General features: G+C 34.5%; 1 protein-coding gene across 1 annotated transcript; it reads left to right on the top strand.

Annotated features, from left to right (window-relative positions):
* The first annotated feature begins 1,618 nt into the window (after nucleotides 1–1,618).
* Nucleotides 1,619–20,177, top strand: LOC137399324 (cytochrome P450 1A1-like). The gene is made up of 10 exons (XM_068085392.1): nucleotides 1,619–1,750; nucleotides 1,943–2,141; nucleotides 9,508–9,578; nucleotides 10,092–10,292; nucleotides 11,760–11,984; nucleotides 13,565–13,703; nucleotides 13,924–14,056; nucleotides 15,817–15,931; nucleotides 17,056–17,201; nucleotides 19,451–20,177. Exons 1-10 carry the CDS (start codon nucleotides 1,664–1,666, stop codon nucleotides 19,653–19,655), a joined length of 1,521 nt encoding a protein of 506 aa, XP_067941493.1. The 5' UTR covers nucleotides 1,619–1,663; the 3' UTR covers nucleotides 19,656–20,177.
* Nucleotides 20,178–23,464: the final 3,287 nt, after the last annotated feature.

The raw sequence follows: 23,464 nt of genomic DNA, 5'->3' as shown, positions 1-23,464 counted from the left end.
AATGATCAATATTCGATCGTCAATATTCAATTGTCAATATTTGATCGTCAATATTCGATAGCCAATAATCAATATTCAATACTCAATATTCAACACTCAGTACTCAATAAAGCTTTCATAGAAATACTTAAGCTCCAACATTGTTATTTGTATCTAGTATATTTATACCAAACAACATTTTAAAGATTCTAATATAATTATCTTATATTAACCTGTAGTTTAAAGAACAACTAGGATTACTTTTACTTGTCTAAAACACATTATTAGATATTCTTCAATAACTGCATACATGAGATTCGTTCTCGATATTACATTTTTAGTATTGATCATATCTCTGGAACTTGAGCAGGGATTTATTAACCATTCAGCATAGTAAAATTTGATCATTCAAATTTTACCATGCTGAATGTTACCATAATTTTATTCTACATGTCAAATGTCAGCTGAAGCCTGTGATCTACAAATAAACCTATAGACTTAAAATTTTTATTTTTAAATCTATTCATATAATGAGGTATTCTGATAACTTTGTTTACATACTAACCATATCTATGAATACTGTATTTATTTTGTTTAGCAGGTATGGACAAACTGATATTATAATTGAACACTATCTAAATAAAACTAGAGTATCTTTGACTTCTGTTTATGCAGTAAAATATTTTCTAGTTGAATAACGCCAGTTTATAGAAACTGAGTGTATGCATTATAAAACGAATACAGCAGTCTAATATAGCCTGTATAGTTGTATATCAGAGGTTTATGTTGGTATTTTGTAGGTAGTTGTAAATTATTGTAAAAGCTATAGGTAACAGATGAAAAGAAGTTCTAACCAAACTCACCTGATATCATCTTAAAACTGTTACTGATATGTTCTGTGTACCTTTCTATCTGTGTGTAAGTGTGTAAGTGGTGTATACTGTACAAGTATACATATAGGGCAGCAGCAAGCAAACAAAAAGCAAACTCGCATTCCTAATGATTTGGAATGAAAGGCTATTGAGAATAGCTAAACGCTAGACTTATTCAATATCTATGATCGACTTGTGTAAAAGTAAAAATTAGCTAAAGATTTTATAAAAAAATTTCCAGGTTCCATCCAGTCATATATTTTTTGACAAAAACTGCCATTCAGGAGTTTTATCGTGCATGTTGTTATTGGTCAACCACTCAGTCATTGGTTTAGTGTCTCTGTTTCTATGGGATTTTCCATCCTCAGTCTGTGTTTTTACAAAGAGAAGAAGGTATACAGGTGTGTATATTAAAGCTATTGCAGAAAAAAGTTTGCTAATTGGATAAAAATCAGTGTCACCAGCAACCATGATTAGCTGTCTATGACCGCTAGTTAGCAATTGCATCCTGCAAGGTGTATCAACAATAAATACAGCGTGCAAACTATGCATAAACAGTCTAAGTTGTATGCTACTCATGTGATAATCTTCTCGAACAAACAAGGTTTGACAACTCCCCTCTGAACAACATACACAGTAGGTACTAGCTTGAAGGGCTCAGACAGAAAAGGGCAGGAGTATGTTGATTGGTTTAGAAATCTCATGTGATTCCATTCATCTGAGTGTTAGCTGAAGCTCGCTGAAGCATTTCAGGCTAAAGATAAAAGAAAGGTTCTGTCAAGCAGAAACAGAAGTCTCTCTGAAGATCGGCCATGGATCTCGGTGTTATCACAACATTTGATCTGCTAGCAGCAGTATTCATTTTGCTAGCAACGTACTTATTCGTGAAATGGTACAGGGTAAGTTCTAAATAAGTATTTGCATTGTCTAAAATATTTAGTTTTTTTTTCTCTATAAAACTATTTTATTTATTTTTTACTAGCTGTAATTTTAAGACTTCAGTCTTTAAAAGTATAGTAAAAATTGATTACCGTGTTTGTATTTTAAAACTAATAATTATAGAAGTTTTGAAATTTGGTGTATTTTTGCAGGATCCCATTCGAAAGATACCAGGTCCTCCTGGTCTACCGATACTTGGTAACGTCTTGTCCCTAAATCCATCGTTCTTGCACATTCAGCTTTTTGAGATGGCAAGAAAATATGGAGCGGTGATGAAGCTTAAGATTTTCACATATCCTATTGTGGTCATCAACTCTAAAGATGCTTGTCTGGAGGCACTCATTAAAGCTGGTGAGACTCAATTTTTTACTTTCAGTGAACAATTTTGCAGAGTTGAACATGGCAGCCACGCATAACAACCTCAAATAAATTCATTGGTTGAAGCCAGATAAGAACACAATCAGAACCATGTACAAACCTACCAGTACACCAAGTTGTTAAAGGTTAACATGCCATATTATCTCTGTAGTTCACATAGAGCTGGAAAAGACTCACCCTGTTTTTATTGCGCAGTTAAGAGTAAAACAGCATAACAGATGACTTTTTGCAGTTTTTGAACTTCAATCTGCAGGCCAACCTCATCGACCTATTACAGTTTAAACTGGTTTTTGGCGGTTTCATATTGCACCCTTTTATAGTCCTAGATCAATGGTTCTTAGCCTTGTCGGCCATGCTGAACCCCACCATCTTCATATGCAATTTCACCAAACGCTCCTTTATTGAAAACTAAAATATACTTTTTCACATTCAAGACATAGTTATATGTTTTACTGGTGCACAAAACGAACTGTGTATTAGCATCAATGTCTTCAAAGAACAAACCAATAAAACGCATGAACTCACAACAAATTACATATATTTTAATAAAGACATGACCTAGCAAATCAGTGTAACTTCTGCTGTTACCTTTGGGAGGCGGCCATCAAAACCCCTGAAAGTGACCGCAGAACCACTAGTGTTCTATGGAACTCAGGCTAAGAACCACTGGGCTAGCATAATCATCTTATACGCCTTCTCTGACAAACTAACTGGGCTATTTGGTAAAACTTTATGTTTGCCTCACTTACTTCCTCTCATTCACCATAACACTCGGAAACCTTATCACTTTAATTTCGACACTGGCTTGAGTCTGTCTTCCAATTATGTCTCTCCAGCTAGAGTTGTGTGGGCATAGTTTGGAGTTGAAAAACTGTACACTCAATCTATCATTTTCTAAGTACTATGATTTGCCGCGGTGATGAGTGGTGATGATTATGGGATCATCTAGCAATTCTTTTCAGGTTTTTTTTTCATTTATGGCATAAACTCACTTTTTTATTTATTATCTCAGACCGCATGTACTATACGTATTTCAGTAGCAAGTTTTCTAGTCACTCCGTCTGCTCCCAAAAGTACTATCAACAAATATAATCTATTTAATGGACACCCATTTTATCCTACCCTGTGATTGACAATAAGAACTTGCCAACTCCATATTTAGATGCTAGTAATAATCCAAAAACTACCAATTTACTTTCATATAGTTACATGGATATATGTAAACATTGTATGCTTACATTTATATGTAAACATTGTGTGTTCACATATAAATGTTAAATTTGGCTATCTTTGTTTACAAGTATAAACATAATATTTACTGTTATTTTCCATTGTAATGTGCAGATACAGCTGTTACACCATAACTAAGGTTAAAAGTCAAATAGCAGTTAATATTTAATAATATTCATGTCTAAAACATCCTTAGCTTCCCATTGATGTGCGTATTGCCATAATTCTTCTATAAAATACTTAACAAATTATGAAATAATAACAAACAACGTGTTTATTTTAAGCAGTCCCATATTACTATCACTAATGTATTTATTTTTGTAAGTATATCAGAATTGCTAACTTATGAATGATTGTGTTATGTATTTAATAAAAATTCATTATGAATTTCTAAAAAAAATTAGTTTGACAAATCTTTGTACAACTGTAAGCTGCTTGCGGATTACTTCAACACTATTTAATAAAAAAGTTTACATCTGACAATCTTTGATGATTTTAGAGTCACCAATTAATGTAAACTGTTCAATGGTACTACGGAAGATAAAACTATAAAAGTTTATTGTTCATTTTTATGTTCTACTGACTTCCAGATAAGAGATTCTTAGCAACTGTTACTACTACTAGTACCTTGAAAGTTTAGAGATCCAGTGAGAGATCATCAGGTGTAATAACTATACGTACAAGTATTCTGGAAGGCTAGTGAGCAGTCGAGTAAACACGCATTTTCCTTCTAGTATGGCTTCACACATAGCGCTAGCTGCAGTGTTGAGTGTGAAGCCATGAAAGATTGGCATGTGTAATAAATATGTGCTCAGTTTGTTTCATAGTATAGCCAGTTGAACTGCGTAGTGTATTGGATACATGTCAGGCTGTAGAAATAAAGGTTGTGAGTTCAAATCAAGTTTTCAGTGGATTTTTCATTTCTATAACTTTATCGCTATAACTGGACAGATGGATAAACAGACAAACATTGAGATTTATATAGATTATTATTATAAAGTATGGCTTATCAGCTTCATACGCCATAAAGCTTATGCCAAGTATCTCTAATGATAGCTAGTTTATGAGCAAATTGTTTGTAATTAGCATATATAATACTTCAAAGAACTTTTGCTATGGGTACATTTGGTAGGAAGAATCTTTAATTAGCAAAGTTTTGAAATATTTCTTTGGCCATCAAAATGCTTTTATGACGAATAGAACTCTTGAACTAATCGCTTGGTTGATTTACAGCTCATGTTTCCTTAGGATGTGAAAGCTGTCATGTACAACCATATTTTATATGTTAACTTTACAGGTTCCTAACCAACTTTTTTGAAGCATGCGACTGTTTTCTCATACCAGCTGGTATCGCAGATCAACGCTCAACAATATGTTTGCGGAACTGCGGTTGTGCTTCGACAAGAATAAGCACACTTATCAAACATTTGAATTTTAGCGAAACTTGTGAGCTAAATTGATTGATGCCCATAGATACTCAGATAAAATGGCATAAAAATGATAGAAACCTTTTTTGTAAAAATTTCAGGCAGCAAAAAGGATAATTCAACAATATTTTGTCAAATAAAATCACATATTCATAGTTCATAAGCTGTTTCATTGTTTCATTGTTCCCATTTTTTATTTGTCACAAGATTAAATTTAAAAAGTTAGTGTTTGCGAATGGAGAACTCTCCCCATAAAAAGGGTGTAAACAGCTGTAATTTTTTAACTTTTTATAGGTTTTAGAGTGTAATAGACTGCTCATAAGTCTTTAGAAATAGAAAAAATTGATTTAAGTTTGTAAACATTATTTTGTCATTAAAAATTAACACGAAAAATTTTTCCATGTCATCTCAATTTATAAAACTGCCCATTGTAGAAATCTTATGTCGCTGCATAAAGTGATTCACAATAATTATTCTTGAAATTGTTGCTGTCTTCCTTAGCAACTATCGCTGGTTCCATGAACAAATGCTTTCAACTCTTATTGTTGAAATATCATTTTGTCATATTTCTTTTCCATTTACAATTTGGTCATAACACCAATTCAATGGTGTCTAAACAGATGTATAGCATTTTAAAGGTACTTAAAAACAGTTTTGATGTGATTATCAACAAACATTTTTGGGTGACATCGATGTTCTTGCAATCGTCACATGATGGACTAGCTGGATCGGATTGTAAAGTCTCTCTGACTCTTGCATACTTTCAGTCTATTCACACTTATAACGTATATTTATACGTCCTATAACGTATACCTCCTATAACGTATACCTCCTATAATGTATACCTCCTATAACGTATACCTCCTATAATGTATACCTCCTATAACATATACCTCCTATAATGTATACCTCGTATAACGTATACCTCCTATAACGTATACCTCCTATAATGTAAATTTCAGATAAAGTAAAAAATTATGCAAAGTCTTTGCTTCATACTACGTAAAGAATTCTATATAACGTAGTGTGTCAAGGAGGGCAACCTCTCAAATTCGATTTGAATGGTAACATATCTCGCCTCATTTGTGAAAAAAAATGACGTACATATAGCATTATACTCTATATACAATAAAAATGATGTACGTATAGCATTACATCTATTATATATATAACTTCCATTACATTTTAGTTCGTCATGATAGATCGTCAGATGTATCGACAAAACAGAGAATAGGTAGCTGCACCATTGTTAATACATGTAAATACTTGAAGGCGATCGGTTGGTGCAGGTGTTACAGCGTCGGTCTACTAATCTGGATGTCACAAGTTGAGAGTGTCGCTGAAAGTTATCTTGTATCCTAACGTTGAACCCTAGATACAGATAGACGACGAACTTGTAGACACCGCTCTTTTAGTAGTAAAATATATTTTTGTTCTGCTTTATTGTAGGCGTGTAATATGTCTGTTATTAGTTTTACTTTCCCAAATTTACGTTTACTTTACTGTTTGTACAACATAAAATCTTTATAACGTAAATGTTCCTGGAACGGATAATTTAGGTTGTAAGAGCGCCTACTATATAGATAAAAGGCATAGTTTATTATAGCAAGTATGCTAGAGTCCAACGTGCCTTTTAAATACACTTGATTGACTGGAGGCGAATTTGATTATAGCAAACTTGCTATAGTTTGTCATGGTAAAACTATAACATGTTCGACTATAACAAACTATAACATGTTTGACTATAACAAACTATAACATGTTCGGCTATTACAAACTATAACAAGTTTGACTATAACAAACTATAACATGTTCGACTATAACAAACTATAACATGTTTGACCATAACAAACTATAACATGTTCGACTATAACAAACTATAACATGTTCGACTATAACAAACTATAACATGTTCGACTATAACAAACTATAACATGTTTGACCATAACAAACTATAACATGTTCGACTATAACAAACTATAACATGTTCGACTATAACAAACTATAACATGTTCGACTATAACAAACTATAACATGTTCGAATATAACAAACTATAACATGTTTGACTATAACAAACTATAACATGTTCGAATATAACAAACTATAACATGTTTGATTGTAACAAACTATAACATGTCTGATCAAGCTGTAAATAATATAAGCTAAGGAGACTTGAGTTCTAAATTAGGACCTCGATAACATTTGATAGATGTTCAGCATAACCTTTGTTTTAAACACAGAAATTATTTGGCAGACTATTCCCACTACTAAATAGCTGTTATGTCACTATTAGATTTATTTAACTCTCAAAAAATAAACTTTTTGAATTCATTCTCGATCTTTACAACTCAGTAAGTCAGTAAGTTAAGATTAACTACTAAGATGAATGGCGAGAAGGCTCTCAATAGACGACATGTATCCGAGACATGTAGACTCAATCTAGGACTGTTTGTTCATTAAGCCATGACTGGACTGATTGATGGACATTTATCATCGGCTAAAGGTGTCAAGTTTGGTGATAAAGTTACATTAGTAAAATTCGTCAAATGGCTTATGCAAGCTTTTAAAGTCTTTTGAAGGGGGTTTATCACAGAAAACTTATCAACTTGTGGTATTTCTACTGATTGATTTAGGCCGCCATTTGCTAGCAGACTTGAAGTTCTAATTGTTGAGAATGTTGAAGCAAAATTTACCATGCGATTTCTTTTTCATCTTTGTTCAGCTTTTTCTATTTGGAGGTCATTAGGGGTCACCACCACAAATGGTATATTCTGGCACAGAATATATTGTGACCATTTGCTCATGAGGCATCCAGCTGTGGCTGGATGCTTTTCCTAACACAACGAATGGTTCTTAGCACTAACCACTGAACTTAGGCTGACTAACCTGAACTAAACTGAACTATAACATGTGACTAACCTGTGTATATGAGTGCCTTTCAATCTGTTTCCTGTTGGCATATGAGTGCCTTTCAATCTGTTTCCTGTTGGCATTAGATTGTAGAATGGGTACGGTAAAGAAAAATTATATTTATATGTGTTTCTTGTTAAAGGCTAAAATGGCCATATATGCTAATATGTTAACACCAGAAATTGAGAAAGTTGTGTTCGATAAAGCTGATACATTCTGCTTTTGCTATAGTGACAGAGACAGTTGCCTCTCTCTTTCAGTCAGCACTACGCACAATGTACTTGCGCAATAACAACAATTGTCCTGCCTTAAAATGCCTTGCACGAATTCTGGGAAATATGTCCGCTGTAGGCATAGAAGAGGCAATTATGGAATGATGACATGTGGAAGCCCCTTGGTAGTTGATTATTAACGTACTTGCAGGTAGCTGGCCTCAGTGGCCTTGACACAATGTCTAAGAATATGAATATAAGGGGTATTTATGACACCGCGCCTCCCACTGTGCATAGCCAATTTTTATCCCGCTTTTGCCGCCGTCACGCCTCTTCAACAGGATCTGGCATAAGATGTCATTAAAAACAGAATGTAAACAGACGATGTCATACCTAGCTATTAATCTTTGTGACATCTACTCAGCTGCATCTGTTTGCTCGCTTCTAAAATGCCACCATCAGATCAATCCATCTAGAGTTGATTTCCGCTTATCGGGTGTAGTTTCAGGTCAGCAAGAATTTCTCAACTAAAGTGCCCAGGGCTGATACTCCCCCCTAAAAGACCCATTAGGTTCGGCCCAAAATCATGTTTTAGGGGGGGTTTTCAGATCATGGGGCACTGTCAGTGAATTTGCTACTTTAGAGGGGGTTTCCACAGCCAAGCCAGTAAAAGGGCCCCTGCTCATTAAGGTTTCATTCAGCCAAAGTAATACCAAGAAATTGCACCGAAATTCCAGTCTTCATTTTAATGCAGATTGCTTTAAAATCTGCATGCCTGCTGACGGAAAAGGAAGAGAAAAGAGACAGTCGACACTGCATCATTTTAGCAACCCTTTAGCAATATACTCAGAACAAATGATATGATATTTCTTTCATTGGTATTCATTATGTTTTCTTTTGTAAATGAAAAGTGATGATCTGATGGTTGATGTCTGGAATCAGTTTTATTAACCCTTTTGCAGGCATAGCGACATTTTGTCATTTTGCGATACTGACGCTAGCGGGCAGAGCGACTATTATGTCGCCACACGAACGGTTTTTATAAATTGATTTATGGTTAGCTAATTGCACTTTTGTTTAATTTTTTTTACGAATAGTAAACTACAATATATTGGTCTCTGTTAGCAACAAAAAATATGCCATTTGCAGGAGAAAAATCGATCGTTTTTGCAATACTAAACAAACAAAAAGTCCGAAATAAAAACGTATTTAAATAAAATTGTGAATTTTGTTTGTAGGTTTTTTCTGCTTTATTAATGCATGAATCATATTATCATATTGGATGTTTAGCAGGGCGTGGAACCTGAGCGCCCTCTAGGGAACTCCCAGTGTTTAGGGGGTGTATTTCAAATTGACCAGCCAGGTGATTGGGGGTACAATATCCAAGCCTGGGACTATCCAGGTGGGTGTTTCGTTCAGAGTATCAGCCCAGGGTTAAGGTGTTGCAATGTGAAGTCACAAACATTTCAGTTTTTCACGATGTACAGCGTCACCTCGAGCTGAAAGTTTTAGAGATAGAGAGGTGGAAAAGTGGCAACATTTTACTATTTTACTTGTAGGAACAGACTATCTCGGCCGACCACCTATGAAGAGAATGTCTACCATAGCTGGTAAAGATATAGGATTCCATGTAAGAATCTTTCAGTAAACTTGTGAAATGATTTTATCAAAAAAAATTAGTATTTTTCCATCATTCGCGATTGTTTTTGATGTTTTAAGGTGATCTGACTGCCAGGATGTTTCAAGATTAAAATCAATAAAACTTGATCTCGATTACAACAATCAGATCAAGTGAAAGTGTGATTATGATGTCTATAGTTGCAAAGAGACCAACAGAATATAATGCGTACCGCTTCAATTTGAACGCAAAGATGATATTAGCTATCGCAACGATAACAACGAGTGAGGTCATTTTTCACACATTTTTTTCTGAGCATTTTAATCATGGTCTAGCTTTATCAATTTCAATCTTGAAACATTCTGGCAGTCAGATCACCTCAAACATCAAAAACATTTGCAAATGATAGAAAAATACAGATACTTTCTGATAAAACCTGCAGAAATCTTCTGTAAGTTCATCTCTAAATGAAATATTTGTTTACAATGACGAAGAACACTTATATAGGCTTGTTAATATCTACAGACCTTTGATGAGGACCACGTCATGCTGAAACGCATTTTTACAAAGGCTATAAAAGCTTATGGACCAGGGATAGCGCATCTAGAGAATGTGATGCAAGAAACAATCCAGGATATGGTTGATAGTATTGATCAGAAAGGTGATCAAGCAATAGATACCAACGAGCTCGTTGTTGGATACGTCTGCTGTGTTTTAGCTTCCATGGTAAGTTGAATGTGAGAATATCTCTAGATGCGATGGGTATTCCTGTTTTAACTGTGTAATTAAAGTTTGATATTACATAAATCTTACTATGTTATTATCATTATTACAATCATTGTTTTATAGTCAGTGATTAATTGTTATCAATATTGTCATTTACATTTATAACAATAATAATAATAATAACAATAGCACGAGTAATAATAACTAGAATAATAAAACTAGAAAACCTGCCCAGATTGAATTGTGTTTTAGTAAGCTGGGTGGGCAATGACAACTACCCAAACCTGCCCAGATTGAATTGTGTTTTAGTAAGCTGGGTGGGCAATGACAACTACCCAAACCTGCCCAGATTGAATTGTGTTTTAGTAAGCTGGGTGGGCAATGACAACTACCCAAACCTGCCCAGATTGAATTGTGTTTTAGTAGGCTGGGTGGGCAATGACAACTACCCATACCTGCCCAGATTGAATTATGTTTTAGTAAGCTGGGTGGGCAATGACAACTACCCATATTTATAACATATTTGAGAAGCCAGAAAATTTGGGGTTAAAGAGTTCTCTTACTAAATCACTGCATTAAAAATTAAAAATAAAAACAAACTATTAAATTGCATTTTTAACATTGAATCAAGTATTAAAATACGCAATACTGTATAGCATTCGTAATAAAACAATTAAAAAGAAATGTATTAACTTGATATGTAATATAACATCCATAATAGAACATTTGATAAGAAACATATTATATTAATATGCAATTATATATAAAATTCTTGATAAAACTATTGATAAATTATGAATTGTATTTTTATATTTAATAATGAAAAGTCACCGATATTAAGCTGTCTAAATTGTGCTCAAAATCAAATGACACACAAGGGTCTTTTGTACCTCTAATCATTAATATAAGGGATAAATTTGATGTATAGCACAATAATCATTATTTATATAACCTAACAGTTACTCATTGTAGAGTTCATTATTGTTTATATATACCTAACAGATACACATTGAAGAGATCAATGTAATTTAATGGCTGATTGCACAACAAAGACTTATCATCAGTTGATGCACAGCTCCAAATATCGCATTGTCCCTCTTTTAATGCCACATTTTTGTGGCTGAGATAAAATTGTCAGTTCTATCTCTTGTATTGGCAAGGTGTCAACACTTGATTTATGACTATCAGGAACTTTGCAATGAATTGCTTTACTAAACTGTTCAAGATGCCAAAGGTCAAAGATGCCAAAGATTTGATAGGTCTTAAAACTTTGTAGTTGTATGTTATACTGTAAGCCCTCTCATAACGTAGACCTCCCATAATGTAAATTTAAGTTAACGCAAAAAAATTTATGAAAAGCTTTTGATATTGAGAAATAAAAAATTGTATAACACAATGTGACATGTTAATGCAAGTTCTCAAACTCAATAATTCAACATCAATAAATATTTATCACTTTTCTTGCAGCTGTTTGGAGAAAAATTCGCCTATGATGATGAAGTTTGTAAGAAGATGCATCAAATGAACACACGACAGATTGAGGCAGGTGATCCGATGTCTAGTGCAGCCATTCTGGATGCCTTTCCTTTTTTGTTTAACTTCAAGTTCTTATTCGCTGACACTCATCGCAAGGTTGAGGGTGCGGTGAAACTTGTCAACGAGTTCTCCAAGTCCTGCCTGGACCAGGCAAAGGTATAATTCTAAACTAATCAAAAAACCACCATTTTGAATATTTTAAATTTATTCTGTTATAGTTGAAGCTTCTTCCTCTGTGAGTATATTAAAATCTGTAAGCTAGGAGGCATGGTTTCACACTTTTTAGCACAATTTCTTTAGATCTCAAAAGTAATTTGTCTACAACTCTTTACTCATGTGAAAAATGGAACAACTTTAAAAGTTGTAACAAAAATATCTTTTTACGGAATGTTACTCTTCACTTCCTGTAAAAACGTTTCCAAAAAGGTTTTGACATTATAAATGGTTTTATTTGTCTTGCTGAGTGAGCTTGAGAAAAGCAGCAACAAACAATAATAAATGCTAATTAGGAACAGAGCAAGAATGGGTGGTAAATACATTTTTTTATTGGCAGTTCATAATCATTTTTATGCAAAAAATATAGCACCACCTAAAAAATAAATCCATTAATAAAGAGGTGTCTACATGTAGTGTCATAAATGCAAAAACAAAAGGATATACAAGGGCAAAAAAAATAAGATGTATGGCTAGACTTATTAGTCTCAAAACTTGAAGCTAGTAAGCTTAGGTATACATCTTATTTTCTTAACAAAAGATTAAAGGAATTAGCAATACAATTGTTGAGTGCAGTTTTTGCTAAATACAAAATAAAACTATCACGTCGTGAATATTTGCTACTTGCGAATAGAAACATATCAGTGATAATGCTAAGTAGTCAATCATAAACAAGCCTGTTTAATAATTAGATATTAAACTTTGATGTCCAGTAGGAGTTAAAGATGTCAAAATTGTTAAGAAAATTTTGCAGTCCAAGCATTTTTAAAATTTTCTTAACATTTTGAGTAAAAGTTTGAAAAATGACTACTAACGATTAGCAGTAAACCCAGTGTTGCCCGGTGTTGCCCGGTGTTGCCCGGTGTTGCCCGGTGTTGCCCGGTGTTGCCCGGTGTTGCCCGGTGTTGCCCGGTGTTGCTCGGTGTTGCCCAGCATTTCTTTTCAATCAGATAGCCTGCATCTCATGCGTGGATCTACAAAACAAATAGTTTCACTGCTTTCACAACAACAATCCATACGCTTTCATTGAGAGCAATTGTCCTTCATGCATGCAACAGCGCATTCTTGAATCGCTAATCCGTGTTTAAAAGGTTGATTCTTATGAACCAGAAGGATTTCTGAAATGAAATACTCTGGTGACATGGTGAATGGCACAGAGCGGATGGCGTGTGAAGTGTAGATGGAACTGACTAAAATAAATTAATAGGCATAAAATTTCTGCAGACTAACAGACAGACACACAGTGACAACTTTGAACTACTTTACTAAAAACTGTCTCCTGGTTTTCATAAACCAGGAGGATTTTGGAAATGAAATATTCTGGTGACATGGTGAAAGGCACGGAGGGCATGGCGTGTGAAGTGTGGATGGAACTGACTAAAATTAATGAAAACGCATAGAATTTCTGCGAACTAACAGACAGACAGACACCCAGTGACAAAGTGGGATTGATATAGATATTATCAATTATTTTAGTAAAGTTTGAGCAACTAAAAACTGTCTTAGCCTAGCATGTTCTTTAGGCTTCTTATGATGCTAACAACAAGAGAGGCTGTCTGGACTACTTTATTGAAATACAGAAGGAGGAGATGGATAAAGATGGTAAACCACAGCTAGACGATGAAGGCATCAAAGGACTACTACTAGATTTCATCAGAGCAGGTAGATGTTACTATCTTCTACCTTTTATTTAAACCAATAATGAGAGAACGAAGTCTAGACTATGGTTGACTCATGACATGCCTTTTAACTTCAATTATGTTGATAATCCTCAAACCAGACCTTGACCACCCAAAATAGTTACAAACTGTTCCCATGCCAACACCACATCAGGCTATTTACAATGCTATTTAAAACACCATTTCTTTGTCTGAGTCAATAGGGTTGGAAACGAGCAGAAGAAGTCTTGCTCAGATATTCCTAGACCTCCTACATGATCCAGGTCTACAAAAGAGGCTCCAGGATGAGCTTGACACCCAGCTGAATCCGACCCACATTATATGTCTCAAAGACAAGTAAGGACATGTTTGATTACGAACGTGACAATGGCTAGTCACTGGTGACAGAAACTTCGGGAAGTTTTGCTTTCGCACTGGTACTCTTAGGATTGTTATCATGTGAATGAGCTGGAAAAACCCATATTCCTTCTCAACAATAACAATATAACTTTTTGTGGGTCTTATGGCAGCGCTGACTCATGAATCGGGTGTTAAATTTTGGCAGAAAATTTAGCAATGGATAAAGTTGTCTGACCCATCTGCAGCTCATCATTCAGTCAGCATTTCTAATGTATTTTATGATGAACTAGTGCACTGGCAGTCCCATGACGCTGTCATATGTAATATCTACGTGCACAACTATTCTTAGATGTAGAAAGGTGGTTGAATGGTGCAGATGATAGCGCTCTTGACTTATAATCTGAATGTCAGCGTTTGATTCCCATGGTGTAGAATCTTTTTTCCTAATTCTCTTAGCGTAGTTGCGGACACACGGACAGACGCGGCTCTTATTATAGTAAAGATTGGGGCTAGTAATGGTCAGCAGTCTTGGTTTTTGTCTCAAAGATTCTATCAAGCAGTATATCAGTGTCTTGTCAGTAATCTGTTATCATAATTCTAAATGTTTCATGTAAAGTCTCTTCCATATTTCTCCGTACATAAAACAAGTGTTAGATTTTTGCATGTGTAGTGCATGTGTAGTGCATGTGTAGTGCATGTGTAGTGCATGTGTAGTGCACATTTAAACCCTGCCTGTGGCTAAATAAAAGTTAAAGAATTTCAATTCCTTTAAACCTTTAAACTGGAAATAACTTAAATATTATACTGCTACTTGGACACGAGGTATAGATGGTTTACAGTTGTGTTTTTTTTTATGGTTACCTTTTTAGATGCCACAAATGACTGCAGCCTAATTTTACAATATTATCGAAAATGCAATTCAACCCTTATTAGCAGAGTTAAGGTTATGTTGCAAAATTCAAGTGTAGAACTAAAGACACTCAATACATATCAAGAGCTTAAACTCTGGATCAACTGTATAACATTCTCGAACAGTTCATACCCTTTCTCATTAGTTGGCCTAAATAACAAGAAACAATCATTTTTATAAAATCTGCCAAAAAAGGCTATTTTATCAATCAAATTTGTACAAAATTTCCAAATTTAAATGTAAACCATCAAAAAACTGTGCAATTTATTAAAAGTGAAAAATTATGCTAAATTTTGCTTTGTTACAGGTATGCTAATAACAGCAAAATCGGTACTAAACTTAGTGTTCTCATAAAGATTTGGGAGTTTTGCTACACACAATAAATTAACATAAAATTAAGCTTGTCAAAAAAAATCAGCTGGTGGTTGGAAAGCTTTTTTGAAACGAATATTATTTGGGAAAATAAATTGTAGTGAGTAAGTGCTCGTAAATATGTTTGCTAGTTTTGACAAACTAGTTTTGTATCCAAAAAAACATGCTAAAGCAAAATATAAAATATGAAATAAAAGATTTGAAATAAATTCGAAAATTTGAAAATTCTGAAAACACCAAACAAAAATTTTTTTGGTTTTTTTATATAAAACGCAGTTAAAAGAATTTTTAAGTCTTATGTAAGATTAGCCACACAATGGATGAACAATGCGTGCTTTTCAAATGGCATTGCCATATAGCAAATTGCTTTTTTTGTTTTTAAAATAAAAAACAAACCATTTCTTTGGACTTTCGTAATAGCTAACTCAAACAAAAAACTTGCACTAAACAGTTCATTACGCTCGGACTGCTGTAGAGAGAAGCTGCCTCAAATGGAAGCCTATCTGCTAGAACAGTTCAGATATCTGTCTCAAGCACCTGTACTTCTGCCCCACATGACTCTGAGAGACACAGAACTTATTGGCTATAAGGTTTGTAAGGGGAATACACGACGCCTCAACTACGGAGAGAAAGAGATCAGGCGTTTATAAAGTACTAGCTGTAAGCCCGACTTACAGCTGCAAGATTTGTTTTATTTTTAACATAATTTGTTACACTGCTTTTACAACAACAATCTATATACACATTCATACAGAGAGCAGAGTGTCACGAGTTCAAGACCCACATGAAGAAAACTTTTATGAGGCACTTCAATAACCACTTGCGTGTATATTATTTCTTTAGTTCGACGGTGTCAAGAAAGGTTAGAAGATGAGAGGTTTACACTGTAGATAGATTAACAACAATTTGTCAAAGATGGCTAATAGTTGCTGATATAAAGATACTCTGCTCGGTTTTGTTTGAGAAAAATCATGATAGTGTTTTATCATGAGGCAGTGGCTGTGGGTTACTAGATCCGGGAGTATAGACCTACTCTCCCACACTGACTCATATTGGTTGGAAAGATGCGTTCAAGGTGATATCATTTCCAGCCTTTACTATCAGCTATTCAGGATGGCAAGATTGCCAGTAGATAACATTTATCTACGCTGTACTAACTGTACTAGCTAATGTAATCTGATTGCTGCCAATAATCAACAACAGCATTTTCACAAGCATGAGAGTTACAATCAGCTAGCGGTTGTAACTCATAGTTAGTTGAAGATAAGAATGTCAAGGTTGACACCATTTTTGTCTTTTAACTGTTTGTTTGTTTTGTTATTCATACTAGCACCCTGGCAGTCTAGTGTGTATTGTCAGGTGTAATAATTCATAACGATTCTGGATTAGTGAACTTGTTAGAGCATTGATCTACAAAGCTGAGTTGGGTGTTTGAATCCTGTTGCAAGCAATCTTTTTTCCTAACATTTAACCCTGGCTTTGGGCTTACAAACGAACACCCCTCTAATGATAGTAAAGTTTGCTATTATAACTTTTCACAACCTGCCTGTTTATTCTGTGAACCGATATTCTGTCTATCATATGTACTGGTTATTTAGTAGCAGTTACTCTACCCAAGATTATCCTATCAAAAAACTCTTTCACCGTTTTAGTTAATACTTCAACTAGTAACGTGAGAATTGTCTCTACTCTGCATCAGCCAATCATATTTTAGATTCCGGCAAATACTGTGGTGCTCATAAACGCTTTCCATACAGCCCACAATCCTGATATCTATGAAGATCCCTTTGTGTTAAAGCCTGATAGATTTCTAGATAAAGAAGGAAAGTGTGTAGATCGAGATCATCCATTGCGACAAAAGTAAGTCAGAAAGAAGAGGCAATATACTCTGAGATTATCATCATAGATTTTGCTCATATGGCAGTTACTTCAACCTGCAGTTGTCATTCAGTGTTGAGTCAATAAGGCATCGACAGCAAATCAAGAAAAATTCTCTAAAACATCCCCTTTTAACTTTTTGACAAAATGTCAGAACTAGCCTATGTGCAATCGACTGTGAAGGGGGTCGGTGTTTATCATAATATGTGTTTGAGCGAAAGTTGTAATAACATAAAATGCATGCAACAAGTCCTTATTTTCAACTGACAAAAATGAATTATCTATCACGTACAAGCCGGGTTGTATGTAAGCTCAGTCTATTTTGTGCTGATGTTTGTAAGGTTTGAAAAAGTTTCCGTATTGTTAGTATCTTCTGACCTAACTTTCTTGATCCCATTCCTAAATAATTTGCAAGTAAAACTGTACAATAGTTCTTTACATATGTCATTTTCAAAAAGTTACTATCAGCATTATTATTATTATTAGTTGACTTCTGTATTACATGTGTGGGATGACTGTAATGACTGAGGCAGAGAGAATATTGGTTGCATATTTATGACTGTCAGTACTTGTCTCAAACAGATAGCTTGTCGATCAACAATGGAAACAGTTTTAAAACCAAAACTATTTATTATAGTGTATAAATTATCATAAAATTTTTTAATAGTGAAATCCAGATGGCAGTGAATAAATTTCAACATTAAGTTGGCAAGTTACTCGCTAATGCAATGCCCTGATTCCAAGAACTTTTAACACAAAATATAAAAAATGATAATGTAAGAGTTCAAAGATCAAACGAAGAACTTGCTTTCCACAACCAACTTGCGTTCCAAACCCGTACTAGGATACTAAAACTAAATTACTTGATGAATGTAGATTACATATTTTTTTACTCATAATCGTAAATTACTATAAGACATTTTTTGCACATATTTATTTTTTGTACATGTATATAGTAGTGGAACTGCCCTAACGGGCTTCGCATGCGAACCTTAACGCTCATAACCTTGGCTAATACATGAGCAATCACTGTGGTATTAAAGCTAGTTTTGTGTCTCAGTAATCCGTACATGGGGGTAAATATAATTTTAAGACATCTGTGTTTTTTCTACTAGAAAAAAGCTGTCTTCAAAATTTTTTTGAAAGTGAAACAAATCATATTAGAATAGATAAGACTAGGGTGTAAACTAGAATAACCGAAAGTAAAATAATGAGAATAGAGAATGCTAGAACAACCCGAACTAAAACAGATGATATTAGAGAGTGAACTAGAATTAACCAGACTACATTAGATACAATTAGAGAATGAACTAGAATTAATCAGACTACATTAGATACAATTAGGGAGTAAACTAGAATATTCAGACTACATAAGATACAATTGGGGAGTGAACTAGAATTAACCAGACTACATTAGATACAGTTAGGGAGTGAACTAGAATTAACCAGAATACATTAGATGCAGTTAGGGAGTGAACTAGAATTAACCAGACTACATTAGATACAATTAGGGAGTGAACTAGAATTAACCAGACTACATTAGATATGATTAGGAAGTAAACTAGAATTAACCAGACTACATTAGATACAATTAGGGAGTGAACTAGAATAACCAGACTACATTAGATACAACTAGGGAGTAAACTAGAATTAACCAGACTACATTAGATACAGTTAGGGAGTAAACTAGAATTAACCAGACTACATTAGATACAATTAGGGAGTAAACTAGGATAACCAAACTACAGCAGATACAACTAGGGAGTGAACTAGAACGACCCTGACTAAAGCAGTCTAAATTATCAAGTGTAGACTTCAATAGATAAAACTAAAATAGACTAAATGACACTAAACTGGAATGAATAGCATGAGACTAAATCAGGTTAACATTATCTCTTATAAATTAGTCTGTTAAACCAAACAAAGTAAAAGATTCTTTATCATGTTTATAACATCTTAGATACAGTATGTTTTTTGAAGAATTATGTGCAAAGGTTTGAGTACAGTAGAAATGATAACAAAGGCTTGAGAAACATGATAAAAATTTTATATAGACTTGGCACACTAACTGCCCATGCATAGAGTATATCTCCAATGTATATATGTCTCAAAGCCTTTGGCGAAACTTCTGGTCTGAGCCTCTGGTTACATAAAACAAATGGTTTTTATGTAACTAGACTGTTTCATAAAACCTAGAAACATAATAGCTGTTGTTTTTTCGGATTTTACAGTTTTCTGGGATTTGGATCAGGAAGAAGAGCGTGTCCAGGTGAATTGTTAGCCAGGTCAAGAATATTCCTCTTTTTGGCTAACATTCTACAAAAATACAATGTGGAGCTCATCGGGAAGCTGCCAGAACGCGATGTGAGAAAGTACCCGATGTCTATTCTCCTTTCACCGCCTTCCATGCATGTTAAATTCGTTAGACGCCAGTGATATAAGAACAGCAGTCCAATTCAATGTTTTCAGCTCTGCTCTACTGAGTTCAGTAATAGACTCTTTCAACCATATACGCTGTACATACACAAGCTTTCCTCTACATATTTAAAATACCGAGTTCCTTAGCAACTGATAAAGGAAACGCTTGCCAAGAGTATTTTGCATCTTTCACAGATTCATTGTTCAGTCAGTCAGATAGAATGTTGCAATATAGTTGAATATGGTAAAGAATTTAACTTTTTTGTAATAGTTTTATGATGTTTTATTTTTTTTCTTGTTTACTTTACATGATAGTCCAGTTCTGTGCTTCCTTCATGACATTATGTTTGATGAAGCTAACTCTGCGGATGACACTAACTAGTTTACCATTCTCTGAAATGTTGCTATAAAAACTTGTGTTATTTCATGTGCACAAACAGTATAAGAACATTTTATAAAATGAAATAGAGTAGAAAAATAATGTTTCTTTTTATAAGTTTTTATAATAGTTATAATATAAACATTGATCTAAAGATCATACCACTTGAGATTCCTTTTAACGCAGCTTTACTAACTTTTCTATAGGTTTTGGTTACCTTTACGTTATACTAACTGTACATATCAAATCACAAACTATAGCCTAATCCTTATAAAGGTCTTCATGGAAATGTTCGTGAATTTCAAGTAGTCTAACTTTTTTGCATTTGCACAATATATTGCGCAAGTATGCGTATAGTTAAGCTCTTCCACGTTACTGGAGACGTGAATGTCCTCTAGTCCTACAAGTGTGACAGCAGGTGCAATGACTAATATAGTGGAAAGGAACTTGTGTAAAGTAAAACACCAGTGAAGTGTTATTCATCGGCAGTTCTAAATTTTTAATTCTACCATTTCCTGTTTTAGCTGATTGTTTTGTGAATCAGATAAAGAATTGGCAGCAGTACCTGTTCATGGTGGTCAGTGTCAGGCATCTCATTGCCCTCTGGTTTCTGGCTGAGCTTTTCAATCTTTACTATAATAAGAATCATGTTCGTGCATCCACCCATCTAAAGCCATGGTTATAAGTTGAGATAAAAAATGCTTTCAACAGGGTTTGAACTCTCGACACTCAGCATGGTATAATGGCATGCTAACATCTGCACCAATCAATCGCTGTATGTTAGACTAATTGTGCTGATAGCTATTTGCTGTGCTCTATCAGCACACATGACAATCTCTCACCACACACTAGACTGACAGGATACTGGTTGCTTATAACATGGCTGAAGTGTGGGGTGATACTCATCCGCAAAGCTCAGAAATGACTAGATTTATCTTCAACTTCAGCAATGATTTTCATGTCTACAACAAGCACTACTAATCAAACGTCTATAATAATTGTTTTCAGTCACTTGGCCTCTAATTAGTCAATAGGAAATCACTCTGCTGCGGGATAAAGGGCTAACAAGATGACCTAGGAGTTGCTTCTCGTACTAACAAGGTGGACCTAGGAGTCACCTCTCATACTAACAAGGTGGACATAGGAGTCGCCTCTCATACTTACAAGGTGGACCTAGGAGTTGCCTCTCATACTAACAAGGTGAACCTAGGAGTTGCCTCTCCTACAAAGATTGAAGATCATCATAAATCTATTGAGGGTTATCTATGAATGCTCTTATGGCAGTACAAGTGAGATATTTGGACTTAATGAAAATGCCATAATACCATAGGAAACACCAATCCCTAATAACACAGTATCAAACAGCTATAGTGTAGATGGCCCATGGCATGACAACTTCTGAAAGGTTCTCCTCACCAGTGACTTGGGTCTAGGGCTTAACAAACTAATCTTTTATTAAAGTACATATGTATTAGAGGTAGAACTGATTAAAAGCCATTCGATAACTGAGTCATCTAGTAAACTATAAGACATTCAATAACTAGGTCATCTAGTAAACTATAAGACATTCAATAACTGGGTCATCTAGTAAGCTATAAGACCTCAAAGAAAGCTACCCAATGTATAATATGTAGTGGTTTATTTAGCTCCTCCGGGTATTTGCTGATCACTCTTGCATAGAAACAAACGCTTAAAAAAGTTGCTGTTTCATTTGCAACCTATTTCTGGTAAAAATCGTTTGTTATTTTATGAGCTACAGCAACCTTGTAAAATTCTAAGGTTACAGAGACAGCGTCAGCTATGAACAAACTTTAAGCAAGTTATCAGCGATGGCAAACTTGCACATTCATGTGTAGACTGAATTAAGCTTATAAGGTAGAAGGTTAGTTGTTAGTTAGTAGATTTGTTGCCCATGAATTAATCAGCTCAATTTGACTTGTCGTGGGATCTACTGGTGCTGACAGCTATATAATAATGTAACGTCAGCATACGTTGGAAGTAGAAGCTATAAATCTGTTAACCACTGTTGAATAAATTGTTGAAATATGTACTGGTTATAATTAGCTGATGCCGTATGACCTTGCTGATAACTGTCCTACACATTGACACTTGGTTAACCAAATACGTGTGCTTTAGTTCTATAATTACTGTCTGTACTGACGTTATGTCCTAATTCATGTTTTTTTATTCAATATTTCGAATACACTTGAACAAGTTGCTAGACTAATTGAAATGCTCAAGGCTTTTAGAACAATTCAATCCTAAAGTTCAACATAAACTACCTGCAACAGTTGCCGATTATAACTGCCTCTAATAGCACATTCAAGAATGCTATCATCTTCATTTATAATGTTATGTCTTCATCCAGCTTTTATGTAGGCTGATTTAATCGTGGAATTTTGTAAGATTTTTAGAATCCGATAGAATTTCTACTCAAATGAGAAAAATTTTAGTTTAGTCATGACATCAATTTGTGTGATTGTAAAGTGGCAAGCAACACGCATGCTTCCATATTTGCAGCATCTCATGCTGCAAAGAACTCTTGATTAAACAATGCTACAACTACATAGTGATTCAGCACATTTGAGTTACAAAGCCAACAAAGCCCACAAAGCTGTGCGACCAATCAAAATTTCAATAAGGTTGGTAATAGTCATAGCATTGTTATTGTGATGTCACAAACATTCTTGACAAAATCTGATAAGTGTCACTTTTGACTATTTTGATAGCGTGACCCACTTACTAACCACCTGCCATGGTGTGATTAGTCTAATAGCTTTATGCCATTTCAGGATACGCAAATAACGGTATCACTTTGTGCTCAAGGAAATAAGCAGATCATAAGATGCATATAGATGGAATTATGAAACATCTCAGATAGCTGAAGCTTACTCTTTAGCCAGCTTTCTTCTATTTATGAAGACAGTCTTACTAGTCTAAAACAAAAAATCAAAAAGCTATTTCATAGAATTTACTTCCAACCCTTTTTAACCCATCATTCTATTCATTTGTGTCAGCGATGCCAAAGCCACATAGGTCATAAAACATTCCAGAAATGTCAAATTTCATAGAACTTTCTTTCATCGTAAGTCTTTTAAAACAGGAACTCTATCCTTCTACATCAGCAAGGTCAAAGGTTAATAGTTTGGATGTCAAAGCCACATAGTTCGTAAAACATTCTAGAAATGTTAATAGGCAATTATAGAGCCATTTACTTTGAAAGTTCAGAAGACATGCTAATGGTGGATGCGTTGAACAATATCTTAAATGGCTTTAGGACTCTACTCCTTGGCTTGATGCCTATCTACTCGTTTTATGTAGAATAGGCATTCTGATAAGTATAGATTTACATGATGGCTGAGAGTTATGAGTTTGATTGCGGAGGGCCTCAGACTAATGAGTATTAATGAAAGGTTTCCAGAGCTGTGTTCAAATCAGTAGCAGATCG

This window comes from Watersipora subatra, chromosome 7 (assembly GCF_963576615.1).
Source record: "Watersipora subatra chromosome 7, tzWatSuba1.1, whole genome shotgun sequence".
Classification (NCBI taxonomy): Eukaryota; Metazoa; Bryozoa; class Gymnolaemata; order Cheilostomatida; family Watersiporidae; genus Watersipora; species Watersipora subatra.
This window is presented reverse-complemented; position numbering and strand designations above follow the sequence as displayed.

Coding starts and splice junctions, on each gene's coding strand:
- LOC137399324 (XM_068085392.1), top strand. CDS start 1,664: ATGGATCTCGGTGTTATCACAACATTTGATCTGCTAGCAGCAGTATTC. Junction 1,751..1,942: donor TATTCGTGAAATGGTACAGG/GTAAGTTCTAAA, acceptor GTATTTTTGCAG/GATCCCATTCGAAAGATACC. Junction 15,932..17,055: donor CAGAACTTATTGGCTATAAG/GTTTGTAAGGGG, acceptor ATCATATTTTAG/ATTCCGGCAAATACTGTGGT.